Genomic DNA, 18,375 nt, shown 5'->3' on the forward strand with positions numbered 1-18,375 from the left:
TGTCTGGGAGTTTCCAGACCAATTCAGCCTGTATCCTAAAGAGATCTCAGCCCAGAAAAATATTTTTTTTTTTCAAGTGCATACATCATTGACTACTATTAATTCTTAATTTAGGCTCATCCTGATACTGTCAGTGAAATAAAATGTGGATAATTTTTTTTACATAAAGTAAAAAGAAGTAAAAAGTAATATTTATTTAAAATGTATAAAAGCTATAAACATTGACTTTTGTTTTTTCTTCAGCCCTATTTAATTACCCCTCTCTCCCACAACTTGGGTGGCATCCTGTTAACTCATTAACATATACTTATTTGTCCTTTTTCATATTAGCTTTAGCTTCTGACGTGAAGATTCTTTAAAATTCTGCTTGGCTTCTTTGTCTTCCATTTGTAAAATATTCTTTTATATTAGAGTGTTTGGAAATACTGAATATTTTTTGTGGTATACTCACTATGAAAAATGTTCTTATATCAATTCATGGGGTTATTATTTTATGTTTGGCTATCTGGCTCACCCATTCTTACTAAGCAAAAATTTTAATAATTTTAAACATTCAGTTAAAAATCTCAACATCAGTAGTCTCAGCTAAAACCTAGTCAGTTTACTTTTCATGTAAATAATGTAAAGCATTACTCATAATTTGACTTCATATCAAATATGCTGTTAAATAATAGTTTTTAAAAATAACTAAAAGTATCATGATGAACTTCTAAGTATGTATTTTACAGAAAGACTAGCAAGCTAAGAGGTATGCAATATTTTTAAGAAAATTAGTATTAGAGATGAAACTACTAGTCTGTATATTTTTCCATTTCACATCATAGTTTTTATTTCTTATGTACACAAATACAAATCATAAAAAAAATCTGAGATTGAGTTTAGGCAACTTTCTTAGTTGCTTTAGAGTTCTCAGACACATCTAAGTTGTAAGGTCACTGGATATACAATTATTTTTTTTCAGTTATTGGGATAACATCAGTTAATAACAAAGTTTCAAATGTACAATTCCATAACATCATCTGTGTATTGCATTGTGTGCTCACCACCCAGTCTAGCTCCTTCCGTCACCATAAATTTGAGCCCCTTTACCCTCTTCAGCCTCTCTGCACCCGCTTCCCCTTTGGTAACCACCACACTGTTGTCTGTGTCTATGAGTTGGCTTCTTCGTTTTGTTGGTTCATTTGTTGCTTTCTGTTTTATATCCAACATATGAGTGAAATCAAATGGTTCTTGTCCTTTTCTGTCTGACTTATTTCACTTAGCATGATATTCTCAAGATCCATCCATGTTGTTGCAAATGGCAGTATTTCATCCTTTCTTATGGCTGAATAATATTCTATTGTATATATGTACCACAGCTTCTTTATCTAATCTTCCATCTAAGGACATGTAGGTTGTTTTCATGTCTTAGCTACTGTGAATATGCTGCTATGAACATAGGGGTACATATATCTTTACAAATAAAGATTTCCAAATTTTTAGGGTAGATACCCAGAAGAAGGATTGCTGGTTATATAATAACACTATTCTTTTTTTTTTTTTTTTTTTTTTTTTTTAATAGACCAAGATGTGGAAACCATTGCAGTAGAGTAGCAGCAAATGCTAAGAGGGAAAAACAGAATAATTGAAATATGCCTAAAAAGTGATGTGCAAACATGTTCATGCAGTATATTTCAAATGTTCTTTGAGAGCTTACTTAAGGAATCTAATGCATTTTTTAAAGAAAAACGCCATTACTTTTTAATATGTCTCAGGTAGACTCTTGTTTTAAGATATATAATATTGCTTGAGGTTGGTCCTGCTTTGCTGATGTACCGGTTGGAGGAGGCGTGCGTGGGGCCCTTTCTGCCCAGCGTGTGTTCTAGTGTCTGGCCAGCAAGCAAGAGCCTGGTGAGCCTGCTGAAGATCACACTCTGACTTGGGACGGCACAGTAAATTACCCAGGGTTCTGTGGGCTAGTTCCAGGTCACTGCCTTTTGCCTCTTTCTCATGCCTCATTCACCCCTTGACCTTGTTAGAACAGTAATATTTCTTATAAAACATTCTTAATGAGACTATTTACCTTGTATACCCAATAAGATCATGCTTCATGTAATAAATTCCCTACTCAGACATTTGCCAAGAAGGCAGCCCTTGCAGCAGTTAAAGAATTAACTTTTTAATTGAGGGAGGGACCTTTTGCTGGGTGGCCACAGCTATTGCTATTTTTCATATTTTAAATATAAAACTAGGTGAAGGTTTTTTTTCTCGTTTATTTGTGGGGTTTTTTTCCCCCCACATACACACATAGCTTAATTATTCCCAAAGAATAAGAATTTATAACACAGATAATCTGTACAGTTGACCCTTGAATAATGTAGGTTTATGACCCCCTGCGCAGTTGAAAGTTCACATAAAACTTTTGACTCCCCCAAAAGTTAATTACTAATAGTCTACTGTTGACCAGAAAGCCTTACCAATAGCATAGTCAATTAACATATGTTTGAATGTTATATGTATTATATGCTACTATTCTCACAATAAAGTAAACTTAGGGAAAAGAAAATGTTACTAAGAAAATCATAAGGAAGAGAAATACATTTATACTGTTTATTGGGAAAAAAATTTGCATGTAAGTGGACCCACACAGTTCAAACCCATGTTGTTCAAGGGTCAGCTATATTTTCTAAAGAATGCTCATTTGATTTTAAAAATATATTTGTCTGAAGAACTCCAATCAGTTGCAGCAGAGCTCAGGAACTTTATTTTTAGTCAGAAGTAGCAAGTTTTTCCTTTAATAGAGTCTATTTTTTATATAGGCTGACTAGTTTGATTTCTGCCTCCTTTGGGTTCTCCTCCTATCAGAATGAAGGAGTCATAACAAGGAGCAAGAACAAAAGGCTTGGTTTATCGGATGCAGCAGCAGCCCAGCCTGAGTCCGCAGAAGTTGATTGTTCTGCCCTGGGATTTAGGAGAGAAAGCATTTTGTATATTGGTGCAGGTTGTTTCATGCCTCCTATTAAAAAGACTAATTCTTCAGTAGAGGTGATCGGATGGTAACCTGGCTGATGATTTAGAAGTCATTTGAGCTCCAGGTCTTTTTCATGCCCCTATGACCTCCCGATTTGATGTCATCTGCAAATGTAGCAGGGTTTCTGTCTTCTGTTTTTCAATATCATTTCAGTAAATCACCTTCTTCTAACTCTAACTACCACAGTAACTGTCACTACCATCCTTGGGACCCTGTACAGTGGTGATAACAATAGTATCAGCTTCTCTGGGCACTTAAGAGGATTAAATGGGATGGTATTTTTAAAAGATGCTGCCCGAGCACCTGACATACAGATTCTCAATTAAGGATAGCTCTTTCCTATTGCTATTTTCCCCCACTAATAAAATTATACAATCTCAGGATTAGAAGAAACCAAAGAGCCCATTTTAAATACAGAACTGAGCAAACAATCCTGTACCTTGTAGTGGTGAAACTATTTATAAAAAAGGGGGAGGGACGCCTGCTGGGAGATGGATGGGGTGGAAGGAAGCATAGAGGACTGTAGGTGTTTTTTTCCATGGTGCTGGACGTTCTTCCAAGCATGCAATCTGAGATCACAGTATTTGCCCTTTGAGCATATTTTGGAAAAATAGTTCTAAAATTGTCTCTTACCACATTAATAAGTATAAGGGATTTATTCCTGTTTTCAGACAAATAAGAACCAGAGATGTTTCTTTCAGACAAATGAAAGGCTGGACCGTACATCCTTATTGGAGTTATCATTCCGTTTTAGGGCCACTGGATCTCGGTAACTCATTTAATCCTGTTCGTCTGTGTTATGGCAGGACTGTAACTCATTTAATCCTGTCCGTCTGTGTTATGGCAGGACTGTACTCAGGCAAGTGAGATACCTGTCCATCTATACTTCAGAGTTTTTAGAAAAGAAATTACATGTTCTTGTTGGAAATGCATTGCAGCCTCTCTCTATAACTCATTCCAGAACACTTGGAGGGAATTCTCTCAGTGTCTGAAAAATCCCCTTTTCTGCCTTTTTAAATATTTTGTATCTTATCTTGACTTCAATGAAGATAGAATATAGATGCCCACCATGATTTGGCAAATGTCTTATTAAGGTTTTGAAATTACTGTTTGGTTTCTCATGTCTCTCACCTTCCCCTCTAGAATAAGTTGGTCCCAGTCTTTCTCCACCTTTTTCTTCCATAAGCAGATTTGTCCAGAGCTTTGTGAGTGGAGGGTTTGTCATCTGTTGTTCTCTTCTGAGACTTCCCAGAGGTTATATCAGCACAAAAATGGCAAGGCCCAGATGGGAGGTGTCCATCTAATAAAGCCACTGTCCACCCCACCTGGCCATAAGGCCCCAGCCACCTCACTGCTCCACCCCTGCATGCAGCTCTCAGAAATGGTGCCAGGAGGAGCTCTGGGGTTACAGTTCAGGCTCAGCCCTCTGCCACTCAGTCCAGTGACAGTTTCTCTTGACTCAATACAAACCTAGCTAAGGTTTCAGTGGAAGAAACCTCTGGAATGTTTCTCCATCTCCCAGAGGCTATCACCGAGAGGCCGTTTCTCTGGCATCCTGTTTCCTCTTCTTCTGAGATTCTTGCTTGGTTCAGTGCCGCCCCAGCCTGGCCAGAGCTCAGGGACAGGCTGCTTCGCCTTTAAAACTCTGGCCCAAGATGGAACCCTCCACACACACATCCTCATGTGTACACACATGCCTGAGTCTGACTGGCATTAAAAGAAAAAAAAAGGGCAGAAAAGGTATTGCTGAATATTAGAGGAGAAACAAAACAATATAATTATGGAAAACATAAGTGCCATGAAAACAATCCTGTTAATCATCTGGCCCCAGAAGTGCCTCGCAGGCAGATGCTGGCTTGGCCCCTTTCTGACTGCTTGTGTCTGTCAGGGAAGGTATCACTACGTCATTGGAGGTTGTCTGCCAGAACCTCATTACTGTCTCTGCAAAATCGGTGGACCCCTATTCCTGTTGCCTCAGAGTCCGTTGAGTATCTCGGCTCAGAATTGGCTGCAGGTCTGGGGGTCTCTCCTCTCGGGGGTGAGGGGAGCAGTGCTGCTTAACTTTAGGTGGATCCTACCCAGGAAAGTGGCCCTGTCCACATGGGCCCTCAGTTTAATCTGAATCACAACAAAATCAAAACAGGGCATGGTGGAAATTAATACTATGGGTACAGGAAAATGCGAGCACCCATAGGAAGATAAAACACCTTCTTGCTGCCATCGTGTGACTCCCTGAACACGTTGTCAGTACCACTGACCTGGAACATAGCGTAGCCCGCTTTATAAACCGAATTACGTTCTTCGGTATTGATCCAACTTTCCTGAGATTGTAATCTCTTGTCCAGGCTTTGAGCTTGTTATTCAACATTGCAATGTTCACAAAAGCATGGCACTTACACAATAGGTGGATATCAGTTATTCGTTAAGTAAAAGATAAACATTCTACAACGATAGCAAAAAAAAGTGTATTTATTATAGATATAAAAATATCGATGGATATCTATACACATTAAAATTTAATATGAATATTCACTACCTTGGAATGTTTATTAAGGTTATGATTGACAAATAAAATATTGTATATATGTAAGGTGCACAACATGGTATGATATAAGTATACCTGTGTAATGATTACCACCATCAAGCCTAATAACGATCCATCATCTCACCTCGTTACCACTGTGTGTGTTTGTGGTGTGGAATGTCCTTTAAGGTAGTCAAAGTTTGTGTTTGAGTTTGCCTTATCATGTTTCCTATGCTAATAAAATCAATAATGCCTTTTAATTTAAGTAGATTAATGTAAAAATGTTTACAGATACTTTTTAAAACACCGTTTTCAACTTCCATAACCACTGGAAGAGTATTTATAAACAATTGAAATGCTACTTCCTGATTATCTATTGAGAAGCTAATTATTTATTCATAAAGCGACACACCCCTGGACCCGGTTCTTTTGTGTGTATTGCCTTGAGAACCATAGATGCTCTTTTTCCATTAGTACAAATTAGAGAGGTTTTGCTGTGAAACCAATTAAATTTGTAGAAAGATGACATTCTTTCCTTTGGTTTCATGACAAAAATACTTGATCATCGTCCCCTTGAAGCTCAGAGAACTTTTCCTCTGGCAGTAGAAAGGCAAAGAGAAATGATGCAAATGAAGAGGAAAAGGAAAATAGGGAAGTGGGATCTGGGCGAGGGTGGCAAGAGAAATGGTCTGTGAACGAGAGAGACCGGGGGTGGATGCTGTTATTGTCCTGTGGGTTTCAACCAGTAATTACATTTGGCCTTTGAACAGAAAAATATATGTTTTCATATAACCTCAGTATATCCTCTCTATAATAATTACAGCCAAGACCTAAAATTTCAAGACATGGCATGAAGCATTTCTAAAATGACAGAATTCTCACTTTAAATTTTTCCAGTGAAATGTTGCGATTGAAAACATTCTACATCAGTCTTTTATTCTACTCCAGAATTTTTAAAAAGCTGTCCTGATTACCCATTTCTAAGACTAAATCTTTAATTGAACACACTTGAGAAAGATAGTGATAAAACTACCATGAAAACCCTGTGTATCTCATTATTTTACTGGGAGATGCCAGAATGATATAATTCCTACCAAGGCATCATTCTGCCACACAGTAGTTTCCCAAAAGGGTAAGTAACCGGTCAGATCAGTCTCAGGAGGTAGAGCAAACTAAAAAGGAAGTCGTGTCATACCATGTTTAATGCCCTTTGTGGCTCTTGAGATCCCACTGGGGATTTTTCACAATTTTTATAGGGTTCCACAGGATGATCTGTTCCCCATTTACTAGTCAGTCAGTCTATCAGTCAGAATAGGAGACAGGGCCTCCCCATTGCACAGCTCCTGGGGAACAACTCATGGAGAATCGATAGAGCTCTGTCTCCCAGCACTGCTGGGAGAAAGTGGCTGCCAAGGCGCTGCTAACAATGAAGGACTTGCACCTGAGGGCAGGCACTTAAATATGTTCTAGTTCCTGTAACATCCAGGTAGAACAAATGAGACTCCTTAAGTTTAAGTGGGACTGAGAGATATTTATTGTCATGTTGAAGCACCCTACACACACACACACGCACTCACACTCACACTCACACAGCTGTTGCAGGCAATCGAGAAATGAAGTGTGGCTCTGGCCACCTGAGAGCATGAGTTTTCAAGCCCAGTGGCCGTTAACTACATGTTGAGTAAGGCGATAGGTAGTGAGACCCAAACTTTATATTCACTGATGCTTTGGATGATGGAAGCCTGCTCATAAGTATCTTTAGCCAAGGTTTTCCTGTGTAATTAGAGCACATCTTAATTATACACTTGGATTCGAAGCTTGTGCTAATCTTAAAGTATAAAACACACAACTGAGATAAAGAGAAAAAGGATTAGAAGAGAGTACATGGCATAGAAGAGTGTGGGCTCTGAGCCACAGCTGGATTCAAAACCTAGACAGGTGTTTACCAGCTCTGCAACCTTGAAGTACTTCATTTCTCTGTGCTTCAGTTTCTTGACCTCTAAAATGGAAATAATGTGCCTAATCACAGGGTCAGGGTGAGCAGTGGGATGCTTAAAACATCTAAAAAAGTATTTTGAACTGTGCTTTAGCTTATTGTTATTTTAGTCATGGCATTTCAAGAGGCATAACTCTTAAATTTAGTCATTTAGTCATGGCATTTTAAGAGGCATAATATTGTATTCTATTATACAATAGAAATTTTGAAAAGGAATGGTAACATTTCAGAAATTTTGTCTTAAAATCAGAAACTTGCCTATGTTTCCTACATGGAAGTAAATTAATACTTCATCTATGTAGTTATTAAAATTTGAAAATGAAATGAGTCAACAAACACCAAGTACCCATAGGCATCAAGGAAAGTGCTGTTATAGGAATTCCTAAGACATCACCTTTCAGGAGCTTTAATTGTACAATACGGCATGTGTTACTGATATAAAATTTTTAGGTATTTTAGAAGGGCTGCTTTGAACAATATAAATATAATTAATATGTAACCTTATTCCCATGCATTTAATAGAGATACTGGATAATACACTTGGCCAAAGGATTTGCACAGTGAGAATACAATCTTGAACTATTTAAGTAAATACAGATTATTACTCAATTTTAGGTGTCCCACATATGCATAAAATCACAGCGTAAAGTTAAATGTAACTGAAATGCTAAACATAATGTTGAAAATCTGCTCAATAGGTTATGTTACAGGCCACAACCTTGTGTATAAATGCTAGAGGAACTATCAAACATTCTTCTTCATAATATTTTGTAGCATTAACCTTAAAACGGTCATGAGAATAAACACACCACTACAGACCTAAGGCCTTAAACAAATGTGAATTTTATAATTAATTTGCACACAAATATGACTTTTAATAAAATTTGAAAATGTCATGCTTGGCTGTTTCTAGTAAATCATATTGTAGTTATCATATGTAGTCTTAACAAAGAATGAGGACATTTTAATGAACTGCTGGACATTTTTAATATTTGCAAAATTATCGGAATAAATGGAAGTAACACGGAAGTATTATTTCAGATGTTAGTAATGATTTTTCAGTGTGTTTTTATTTTTTGTATCCATTTAGCCCTCTGAGATAGGAGAGGGAGGCACTATCATCCCCATTTTTTCAGAGGAATCAGTTAAGGCTTAGTTGATTTGACAGACTTGACAGCAGCAGTTTCAAGTACCTTATTCCCAAATGACCAGACCAGTATATGCCATTAAGGATTTATGCTCTTATAGAGTCATCAGTTAACCATCATTTTGAATTATCTAGGTGTTTAATTTTTTCCTTTTCCTTCTCTATTTTGCCTAGTTTTTGAGGCAGTCTACTGATTACATTTTCTTTAATTCGCTCACTCAGTTATTCATCAGAAGCATCCTGGTTACCTTCCGTATGCTTAGCACTACTAGGTGGCACCTTGTCAGCAGCTTCCCATGAGCATTTGTGAATATGATACATCTGCTTTTCATTCGAACAATTCTAAAAATCAGATTTTTTTTTTTGCCTCAATTAAATGATTTGAAATGATTGAAATTTTTAAATTGTTATCTTGTTCATCTTTTAAGCCCAACTTCAATATTTAATGGATGTTTGGCAGAAATATCTGTTGTCAGATAGTGGCTTGTCTTTTATCTGAATTGTTATTTTTGGGATGAATGTGGTAAATACTAATGGCTTTCATTGTAAACATGAATGGTTACTTTTAAAATCAAGTTAATTGGTGTGCCCTAGCCCTCCTGTGTGTTAAATTGGTTTCCTGTAAGTTCCTCACATGTGTTAGAACTAAGTAGGAGTTGTCTGGTTCTTTAAGAATTTTAAAATAAATTCTTCAATAAGATGGAAACCTTGCAACTGCTAAGTAAGTTATTGCCACAGCTCTGAGTTCAGTTTGGCACTTCTGGGCTCTCTCTTCTTTTTATCCTTTCATTCACTGTCCCAGTTATCTATCCATCTACTCATCCACTCCATCCACCCCCCGCATCCTCTCGTCTGCATTCCGGTACTCCCTTCTGCCTCCTTGTTCTTTCATTTTTCATTTTCTCTTTTAAGAGTTCTTGAAAGTGAAAGAATGGCAGTTGCTATTAAAGTTAATACTGATTCTTTGGTTTAACTAAGATGAACACATTATTTATTTATTGACCAAAATCTGGCACTTTTAGGAGTAAACAGGGCACTATTGATCATCATGGTAGGAAAAGAAGCATAAACCAGGGCTGTTTTTGGTAAATCAGAATATATGATCACTTGTACATATTATGTTCTCCTAAAAATCTAAAGTGGTTCCTATGTAGTAGTATGATACTTTTTAGTTCTGGGCTATATGATATGTGAATTATCTATATTCAAAACGTAGAGTTGGACAGATTTTTAAAGATTGTAAATGTGTGTGTCAATGTAACTTGCACCTGAAATTTTTTGTAACAATTCCTGTACATTTACTAGTTAGCTGTTCAGCTTGGAATCATCCAGATATTTAACTTCTTGCTTTGGGTTGATTGTGCTCCCATTCATTCAGTGGGAATCTAGAAATCACTTTCTCTAGGGATCGCACTTCCCAAGCTGCCACAGGGGCTGCAAAGGGGAGGAACAGCCAGTCTTTGTGGTTCCACAGTTCACAATATAGCTGAGGACAGAGCTAGCAGCACATGGACAAAATACCCTGCATAAGCAAGCATGGCAGAGAAGCGCCCATGAAGAACTGGGAAAGGGCCCAGGGGAAGCTGATGCGTGCTGACTGCGACAGGCTAAGGTGACGAGCTCAGTCAGGCCATTCTAGCACTTGTTGGCAACTCTTTGGTGGATAATAGGTGGGGATTATTGGCTTATGTAAAATTTAGTTGAGGCGGATATAATTATTAGCATATGACATTATCCTTCCTCTGAACCTGTATCTCTATTTTGCATATACTTACTGCGTGATCTTGGATGGATTTCCTAATCTTTCTGGTCTCAGTTTCCATGTTATAAAATGAGAATCAGAATAGTACCTACTCATAAAATTGTTAAATCGGTTAATTTATATAAAATATTTTAGGATAGTGCCTGGTATTAGAGAAATATTTAAAAATTATTCTTCCTATTAGTATAACAATCATCTTTAGAGGAAAAGTGTGCTTTAACCTACACAAATCAATATGTGATTGTAATTTACCTCATATAATTTACCTCATAATTTTAATTTGCCCTTTTCGTTTATAATTTTTTTGCAGCTCGAAAGTCAAAGAAGTTGGGCAAGTTAAAAGGCATCCATGAAGAACAGTCACAGCAGCAGCAGCCCCCACCACCGCCCCTCACCCCCAGAGCCCCGAGAGGGGACAACCTACATAGCACCCGCAAAAGAGCCCTCGGTCAACACGGCGCTGGTTCCTCAGCTCTCCACGATCTCAAGAGCACTCACACCTTCCCCCATTATGGTCCTTGAAAACATCGAGCCCGAAATTGTGTACGCAGGCTATGACAACTCAAAACCAGACACCGCCGAAAACCTGCTCTCCACCCTGAACATCTTAGCAGGCAAACAGATGATTCAAGTCGTGAAGTGGGCAAAGGTAATTCCAGGTAGGATGGCCTCTCCTTTCGCGGTCTGCATCCAGAACTAGACAAGCCGGGGCAGCGCATTTCACCACCTCCCACAGCGCAGTCGGAGTAGGCTTTCTCTTAAATCCTGATACCAAGTTTTTCCATGGATAACAAATTAATCCAGTGCGTGGGGGGGGGAAATCTATAATGCGCTCATTTCTCCTGAGAAGTTAGAGTTAACAGTTCTAGTGTATCGTACATTTGTCATGTTGATGATTAAAATGAAAAATCTCATCCCAGAAATATGAATAAGGTGAAATACATTCTGATCATGAAGCACAAACCAAACCCGTTACTAGCAGCTCGTAACCAGTTCTAACCTAACAGTAGACCAAGTAAACCAAGACCTATCTAGTAAGTTGTGTGAGACCCTGAGAGTTCTTCCTAAAAATGTCATCTTCCCTCTAGCACCCTTTAAATTGTCCTTGAAATTCCTACTTTAGTCATTTTTTATGCTATAGTATTTTATTAAGAAGACCCCTCTTCATCTTTGGAAACATTTAGAATCACTCTCACATTGTCCCAGTTCATTAAATCCAGAGCATTTTCTGAGATGACCTATGGTCAGCCCGCAGCCATAAGAAAAAAGATTGGGGGAAGCTCTGATGACCGATTCTTTGAAGAGGAGCTGCCCCAGGTGAAACTGGAGCAGAGCATGGGAATATATGGGGTGAGAAAGAAACAAAAAAAAAAGGGCTGGAGGCCTAGAAAGGAAGACTGTAGGAGAGGGGAGGGCAGGTGCCGACTTCAGACCTCCGTTGAAGCCCAGTATTGTCCCAGATGATGATTGACACCTTTTCAACCACTGCAAACTTATGAAAAGTAATATCTTTCACCAAGATGGCAGAGACACAGAAATTGACAGTTATTAAATTATCCTTTATTTTGATGCTATTAATTGTGAGTACGATGAAGACATTTTACAGGTGAATACAAATTCAGCCCGACCAAGGGTTTTAGACCATCATCCACAGTGAGACTCCCTGAACTCCCCAGCTTTATGTGCCCTGGCAGTTCACCCTCTGAGAATTTAGGGCGGATCTAAAGGAATCGTTGAACAGGGCCAGGCTCTGTAAATGACTGTGGAATTGATTCGAGTCTGTTAGAGAAAGGTGGCCGTTTGGGGGTTGACTTAAGAAGCTCCTTTCTGGAATATATTTAAATGCAAAGTAGATTTCTGTGATTAATTGTTCTGTTCTTTAGGATTTAAGAACTTGCCTCTTGAGGACCAAATTACCCTAATCCAGTATTCTTGGATGTGTCTATCATCATTTGCCTTGAGCTGGAGATCGTACAAACATACGAACAGCCAGTTTCTCTATTTTGCACCAGACCTAGTCTTTAATGAGTAAGTACCTATTAATTAGCCCTCATAAAATAAACTGCAGAGTTATTCGCTATGTTTTTTTTTAATGATTTCTAAACAGATGTATATTTGTGAAAGAATCCAATGATACTAGCATTTTTAACAGCAAGAAAATCTGTCGTTTGAGAATTTTAAAAAAATTACTTTTTACCAAATTATTATGCACATGCCTGAGTATGTTTAAATCAGTATATATAGATCTCACATAATACTATGTGGGAATTATCCCAAAAGAAAGATGATCCAATTGGCTCCAAAAAGTTGACTGGTACAAAGCCATGATTAATAGAAAAAGTCTCTTTTGGTATCTACTTCAGTCAAGGAGACGATCTAATTTCTAGGAAACGTGAATGTATGAATTGCCAGTTTTTCTGCGCATTCGTATAATGGTTCTTTTGTTAACAATATACAGCTGCTCAATGTGTTTTCATGACAATCATAATTACTCTTCTTTGCAATCATAAAAGAAGCCAAAATGTTATTCTGTAGTGAGACATTTTTAGTTTTATGATGCATTTTAAGAGGTTGAAAGAATCGCAATAGATTTTTCTTTGGCCATGAATTTTTTTTCCTGTGTTAAATTTACATTTTAATACTGTTTGCATTCCAGATTAGCACATTTCATTTGTTTATATCCAGCGGTGCTTCTTTGTAATTGTTGGGTCAAGAAATACATAAAATAAAAGGGAACATTTGAATTATGAAGTAACCACAGCCATATTCTAACAGATGGTTCTCTCTAGAGATATGAAAATAGGGGTTTTCTGTAGGGAAGGAAGCAGATGAGAAATAGGTTGATGACAAAAGAAACAAAAGCAATGGAAAAGATTAAAATGGACACATAATGCCAAGATACTGAATAGTACCAGTACTAGTTTACCTAAGAGTACTAGTTCACCCGAACATGGAATACCGTAAAGACAACTCTATTCTAAGATAAATCTGGATCATCAGTTGTTGCTTCTCAAGGTGACCCTTCTTTTGGCAATTAGAAAGAACAATTCTCCTGCACAAATTTTCACCAAAAGCATGAACTGAGGCCAAACAACTGATGTGCACATTTTAATTCACTTGTTTTCCTCAATACCCAGTTAATTTTATTAAATAGTAAGCCTGTTTTTAAATATGGCCTATAAGCCAGAAGAGAAACATATTAAGGAAGGTCTTTGTTTTAAAGTGAAACGTGGGTAGATAAGAAGCTCTTGTTAGTGCCATCCAGTGTGTCTGTTTGATTTTTAACATATTGAAATAATCCATTTAATCTCATTTAGTACATATATTTTTGTCATGAAATATATATAAGATTTTCCCTTTTATTCCTGTTTAAGTGTGCAGTTCAGTGGCATTAATTCCTCATTGTTGTGCAACCATCACCACTGTCCATCTCCAGGGCTTCTTCATCATCCCACACGGAAACCCCGAACACATGATGCAGTAATTCCTCACTCTCTCCTCCTCCAACCCCTGATAACCTTTAATCTATGAATTTGCCTAGTCTAGCTATTTCATATAAGTGGAATCATACAATAATGTGTACTTTTGTGTCTGGCTTATCTTAGCCTAATGTTGTCCGCGGTTCACCCTTATTGTAGCATGTATCAGACTTTCATTTGACGGATGAGTACTTTTCCATTGTATGTACATACAGTGGATCCTCCTTGTTTGCAGTTCTGTATTTGTGAATTGGCCTTCTGGCTACATTTGCTTGTAACCCCACACTCAGTACTTGAGACACTTTGGTGGTGGTTTGTGGGCATGCACAGAGCTGCAGTAAGTTAAAGTGGTACATTTCAGCTTAGACTCTGCCTTCCTGTCCCAACTCCCTTGTTGTAAACAAGTGCCCTTTTCCTGGTCTATTTAATGCCTTGTTTTTTGCATTGTGTGTTGTGTTCCTTTTATTGGTGACTTCACTGTTTCAAATGACCCCTAAGCCCAGTGCTGAAGGCAAGAAGGCTGTGACGTGCCTTAGAGAAAAAATACAGGTGTTAGATAAGCTGTCAGCCGTGAGTTCAGTGTTAGTACATCAACAATAAATATTAATAAGGCGTCTTTAAACAGAAATACGCATGAAACATGATTATGTATAGATCAGTCGATGAAAATGTTAATGTGGTTCTCGAGAACCTAACCCTGTAATTCGCTTAAGAGGAGCAGTTCAGTATCCACTAATTCAGTGTCCACTGCAACTTTATAGAACAGAAGTACCTTATATATTTTTACCAAATAAAGAGAATTGCCACATTTTGTTTATTCATTCATCTGTTGACGGACATTTGGGTCGTTTTCACCTTTGGTTATTGTGAATAATGCTGCTATAAACATTTGTGTGTAAGTATCCGTTCGAGTCCCAGCTTTCATTTCTTTTGGGTATGTACCCAGGAGCGGAACTGCGAAGGCAAATGACGATTCTCGGTTTAACTTGAGACACCACCACACCGTTTTCCACAGCTGTCGCACCATTCCACATTCCCACACTCCCAGCAGTGTCACAAGAGTTAGGAGAGTAACAAGAGTTCCAATTTCACCACACCCTTGGTAACACTTAATTTCTGTTTGGCATTTTGTTTTTATTTTTTAATAGCTATACTAGTAGATGTGAAGTGTTGAGAGGGATGTTTGATATATAACATCATGCAAATTTAAGGTACACAGTGTGTTGATCTGATACACTTACACAATTGTCATTGTGGCGACGGCACCTCTATCATGTCACATAACGAACATGTCTTTTTTGTGGTGGAAACAATTAAAAATCTAGTCTCTTAGCAAGTTTAGTGATTATAATACAGCATTGTCTTTATTCACTGTGCCGTGCATTAGATCTCCAGGGCGTGTCTGTTAGTTGCGAGTCGGAACCCTAAAGCAACATTTCTCCTGTTCTCCCACCCCGGCCACCACCGTTCAATCTCTGTTTCTACAAGAGATTAGCCTTTAGATTCCGCGTATAAGTGATATCTTGCAGTGTTTGCTTTCTCTGTCTGACGTGTCTCTTAGTAGGTATGAAGTGGTATCTCATTGTGGTTTTGATTCACATTTCCCTGATGCTGGGAGTCTTTCCTGGGCTTACTGGCCATTTGTATGGAAATGTCCATTCAAGTCCTTTGCCCACTTTCACTTGGGCTGCTTGTCTTTCTGTTCTTGAGTTGCAGGAGTTCTTTATATATTCTGGATATCAAACCCTAATCTGATACATGATTTATATTTCTCCCATTCTGGGGTTGTCTTTCCACTCTCTTGATAGTATTCTTTCATGTACTTTTAAAATGGAAGTTCTTAATTTTAATGAAGTCCAATATATATACTTTTTCTTTTGTTGCCTATGCTTTTAGTATCATCTGTTAACTTTTAATTGTGATAAGTATTGAAAGGAAAAGTGCTCTGAGAACAGTTGATGGGAGGTATTGATCTAGTCAGGATTGATTAAACTAGTGTCAACTAGGCGAGGGGAGTATAGGAGGAGGAAATTGATCTAGGCTGAGAGACCAGCCTGTGCAAGTCCCAGAAGCAGGAAGGAACTGAATGCAAGACATTGTAATGGTGGAGATGGAGGTAAATACAAAGATGTTGAAAGGCCAAATCAACAGGAACTGCCAGTGGTTGGATTCTGGTGGAGACTGGAAAGGAGGAAGAAGTAGGTGTCTAGGATGACTTTGAGGCCTCTGCCTTAAATGTCAGGTAGGGTTTGGTGTGTGCCCTGCTCTCCCACCCCCGGAATAGGGAACCAAGGTTTGGAAAAGAAGAGAGAGCATGAGGCCAGTTTTGAACATGTTAAGATACAGTTGTCTTTGATACATTATCTAAGAGGAAATATTAAATAGGCAGTTATTTATCCAAGTCCCAGCTAAAGATATAAATTTTGAACTCATTTCAGAGGAGGAAAGACAGAAGAGAGTTATGTCACAGATCTCAAGGAAAAAGAGAGCTTCAGGAAAGAAAATATGACTAACATTGTAAAACGCCATTGCAGTCCCAGTGAGACGTGAATTAGAAAGCTCTAAGCATACTCCACTCATTGTCTGCCAACACCTTGCACATTTATGTCTGCTGAGCATGTCCCTGTACTTCCTCTCAGTTAGTATCTGCACTTCATTCCCTTACACCAAAGTGAAAGAAGCAGGCATTTTGTGCGGGAGAGCGATGGATGCCATTTAGCTGAGGGTAGAACGCACTGGTGTTATCTCTCCATGTCCCCCACCAGACCTGACTGTTTGAGACCACCTCTCACCTGCACTGGCAGTTCATTTCTGGGTGCCTGCATCCCCCACCCCACCCTAGTTTCACTGGTACCTCCTCGCTGAAATCACAGACTCGGTCTTAATCATTTTTTAATTTCCTGCACCTACCATTGTGTCCAAGGCATGGTGGATCCTCCATAAATATTTGCTGAATAAATGAATTATTGAACAAATGAACCAGTCTATTAATGAGTCTAGAAGGGGCTTTCTAAGTTATTGTTTCTAATTATGAGGATAAAGTATATGATGAAGTATGAGATGGGGATGCATTGATTTTACGAACAGGCATTGCTATGTTTAAAACGTGCACAAAACTGTAATAGGTGATCATTGGTGTTTGTCCTCAGTAGTGAGACAGAGCTGAAAGTTCCCAGAGACCTTTCCCAGCACTGTGTCCTAGCGTGGTTGAGCTGGAGGAAAGGTGGGAAGTAGGGAATGATTAAGGGAAACATTCTATCCAATTTTTTATTAAACATTGGGCGAAGATATGAGTTAATACTTTAAATTAGCATAGAACTTTTCTTATTATAAATTCAAAACTTTTCAAATATGTATTAAATGATTAATTATTCAGCGTTACCTTGAAACGGCTTATCATATGTTGCTACAGATCACTGCAAGTATTCAAATTTCTTATCAATTCAGTACACATATTAAAACTCCCATTTAAGCTCGTAATGAAATTTCTTCATTTTTTTTTTTTTTTAATTTCTGAAATGAAGATTCAGTGTTACATTTTCTCTTAAGTCTCAGCCAATACTTTAGAATTAGAAGTGTGTGTGTGTGTGTATTTTTTTTAGATGTTTAAGAGCAGGTTTATATTGTCTCAAGTTGTTGCTCAGTGAAAACCGTTTTTTGGGGGTGACCTTTTCCTGTCTTTGTCGTCCTGAACCTGTTGGTATTTTGGTAGTGTCACTCGATGACCCCCTCTTGTGAGAGCTCTGAGCGTTAGCCTCAGCTCGTTTGAGGGAAGGCGAATGCAGCCCACGCCGTCCTCCGGGTACAGCGCTGGCTGGCGGTGTGACGGCAGTACCGGGAGAGAAGTGCAGGACGCAGCCCTCAGCCGTTCCAGGTCCCGTTCCACGGAGCGCTGTCCACCGATGCTGTGTCCCCAGTCGGGGCTCACTGCGCTGCCGTCGTCCAGTTGTCCTTAGCGAGGGCCTCTCCCCAGGCATCTGTGCCAGCAGGACGGCGCCCTTATGGTCCCTCTGCACCTGGCTCATGTGCGGGCTGCATGTTCCAAGGCTGCGTCCGCACTGTTCAGGTTGGGTTCAGAGCATCCTCATGGGGGCTCTGAGTGGTTGGGGTCGGAATGCAGTGCGCCCCGCACTCCCCTCCAGAGGCTGGGTGATTGATATTCCTGAGCCATTAGAGGCGACTTCTGTGCCTGGACTCTTGCTCCAGCAGTCAGGGCCAGTGAGCCGTGAGGGACAGGAGTTCTGATCAGAGGGGCTGGGAAGTAGGATGAGCCTGGGTCAGCTTCCCCATCAGGGGCTCCGTTTGTTTCCCTGCTCTGTCTCTAGCCTCTCTTTCCCTCCTCTGTTTCCTTCCTGCTTCTTTCAAATGGGGTTTCTTACTTGCCCTACGCTCCCTGGGGCACTGTGTAGTTTCAAGTCTCTGACCTCTGTTTTCCTCCCCCTTCCCCACTTTCTTAC

General features: G+C 39.0%; 1 protein-coding gene across 1 annotated transcript in view; it reads left to right on the forward strand.

Annotated features, from left to right (window-relative positions):
- NR3C2 (nuclear receptor subfamily 3 group C member 2) overlaps window positions 1–18,375 on the forward strand; it is a 300,382-nt gene that overhangs the window by 230,654 nt on the left and 51,353 nt on the right. Inside the window, 3 exon segments of the mRNA XM_039875998.1 lie at window positions 10,750–10,825; window positions 10,827–11,098; window positions 12,323–12,467. Of these exon segments, the coding sequence (XP_039731932.1) occupies window positions 10,750–10,825; window positions 10,827–11,098; window positions 12,323–12,467 (493 nt within the window).

This window comes from Pteropus medius, unplaced genomic scaffold (genome assembly GCF_902729225.1).
Source record: "Pteropus medius unplaced genomic scaffold, Ma_sr-lr_union100, whole genome shotgun sequence".
Lineage (NCBI taxonomy): Eukaryota > Metazoa > Chordata > Mammalia > Chiroptera > Pteropodidae > Pteropus > Pteropus medius.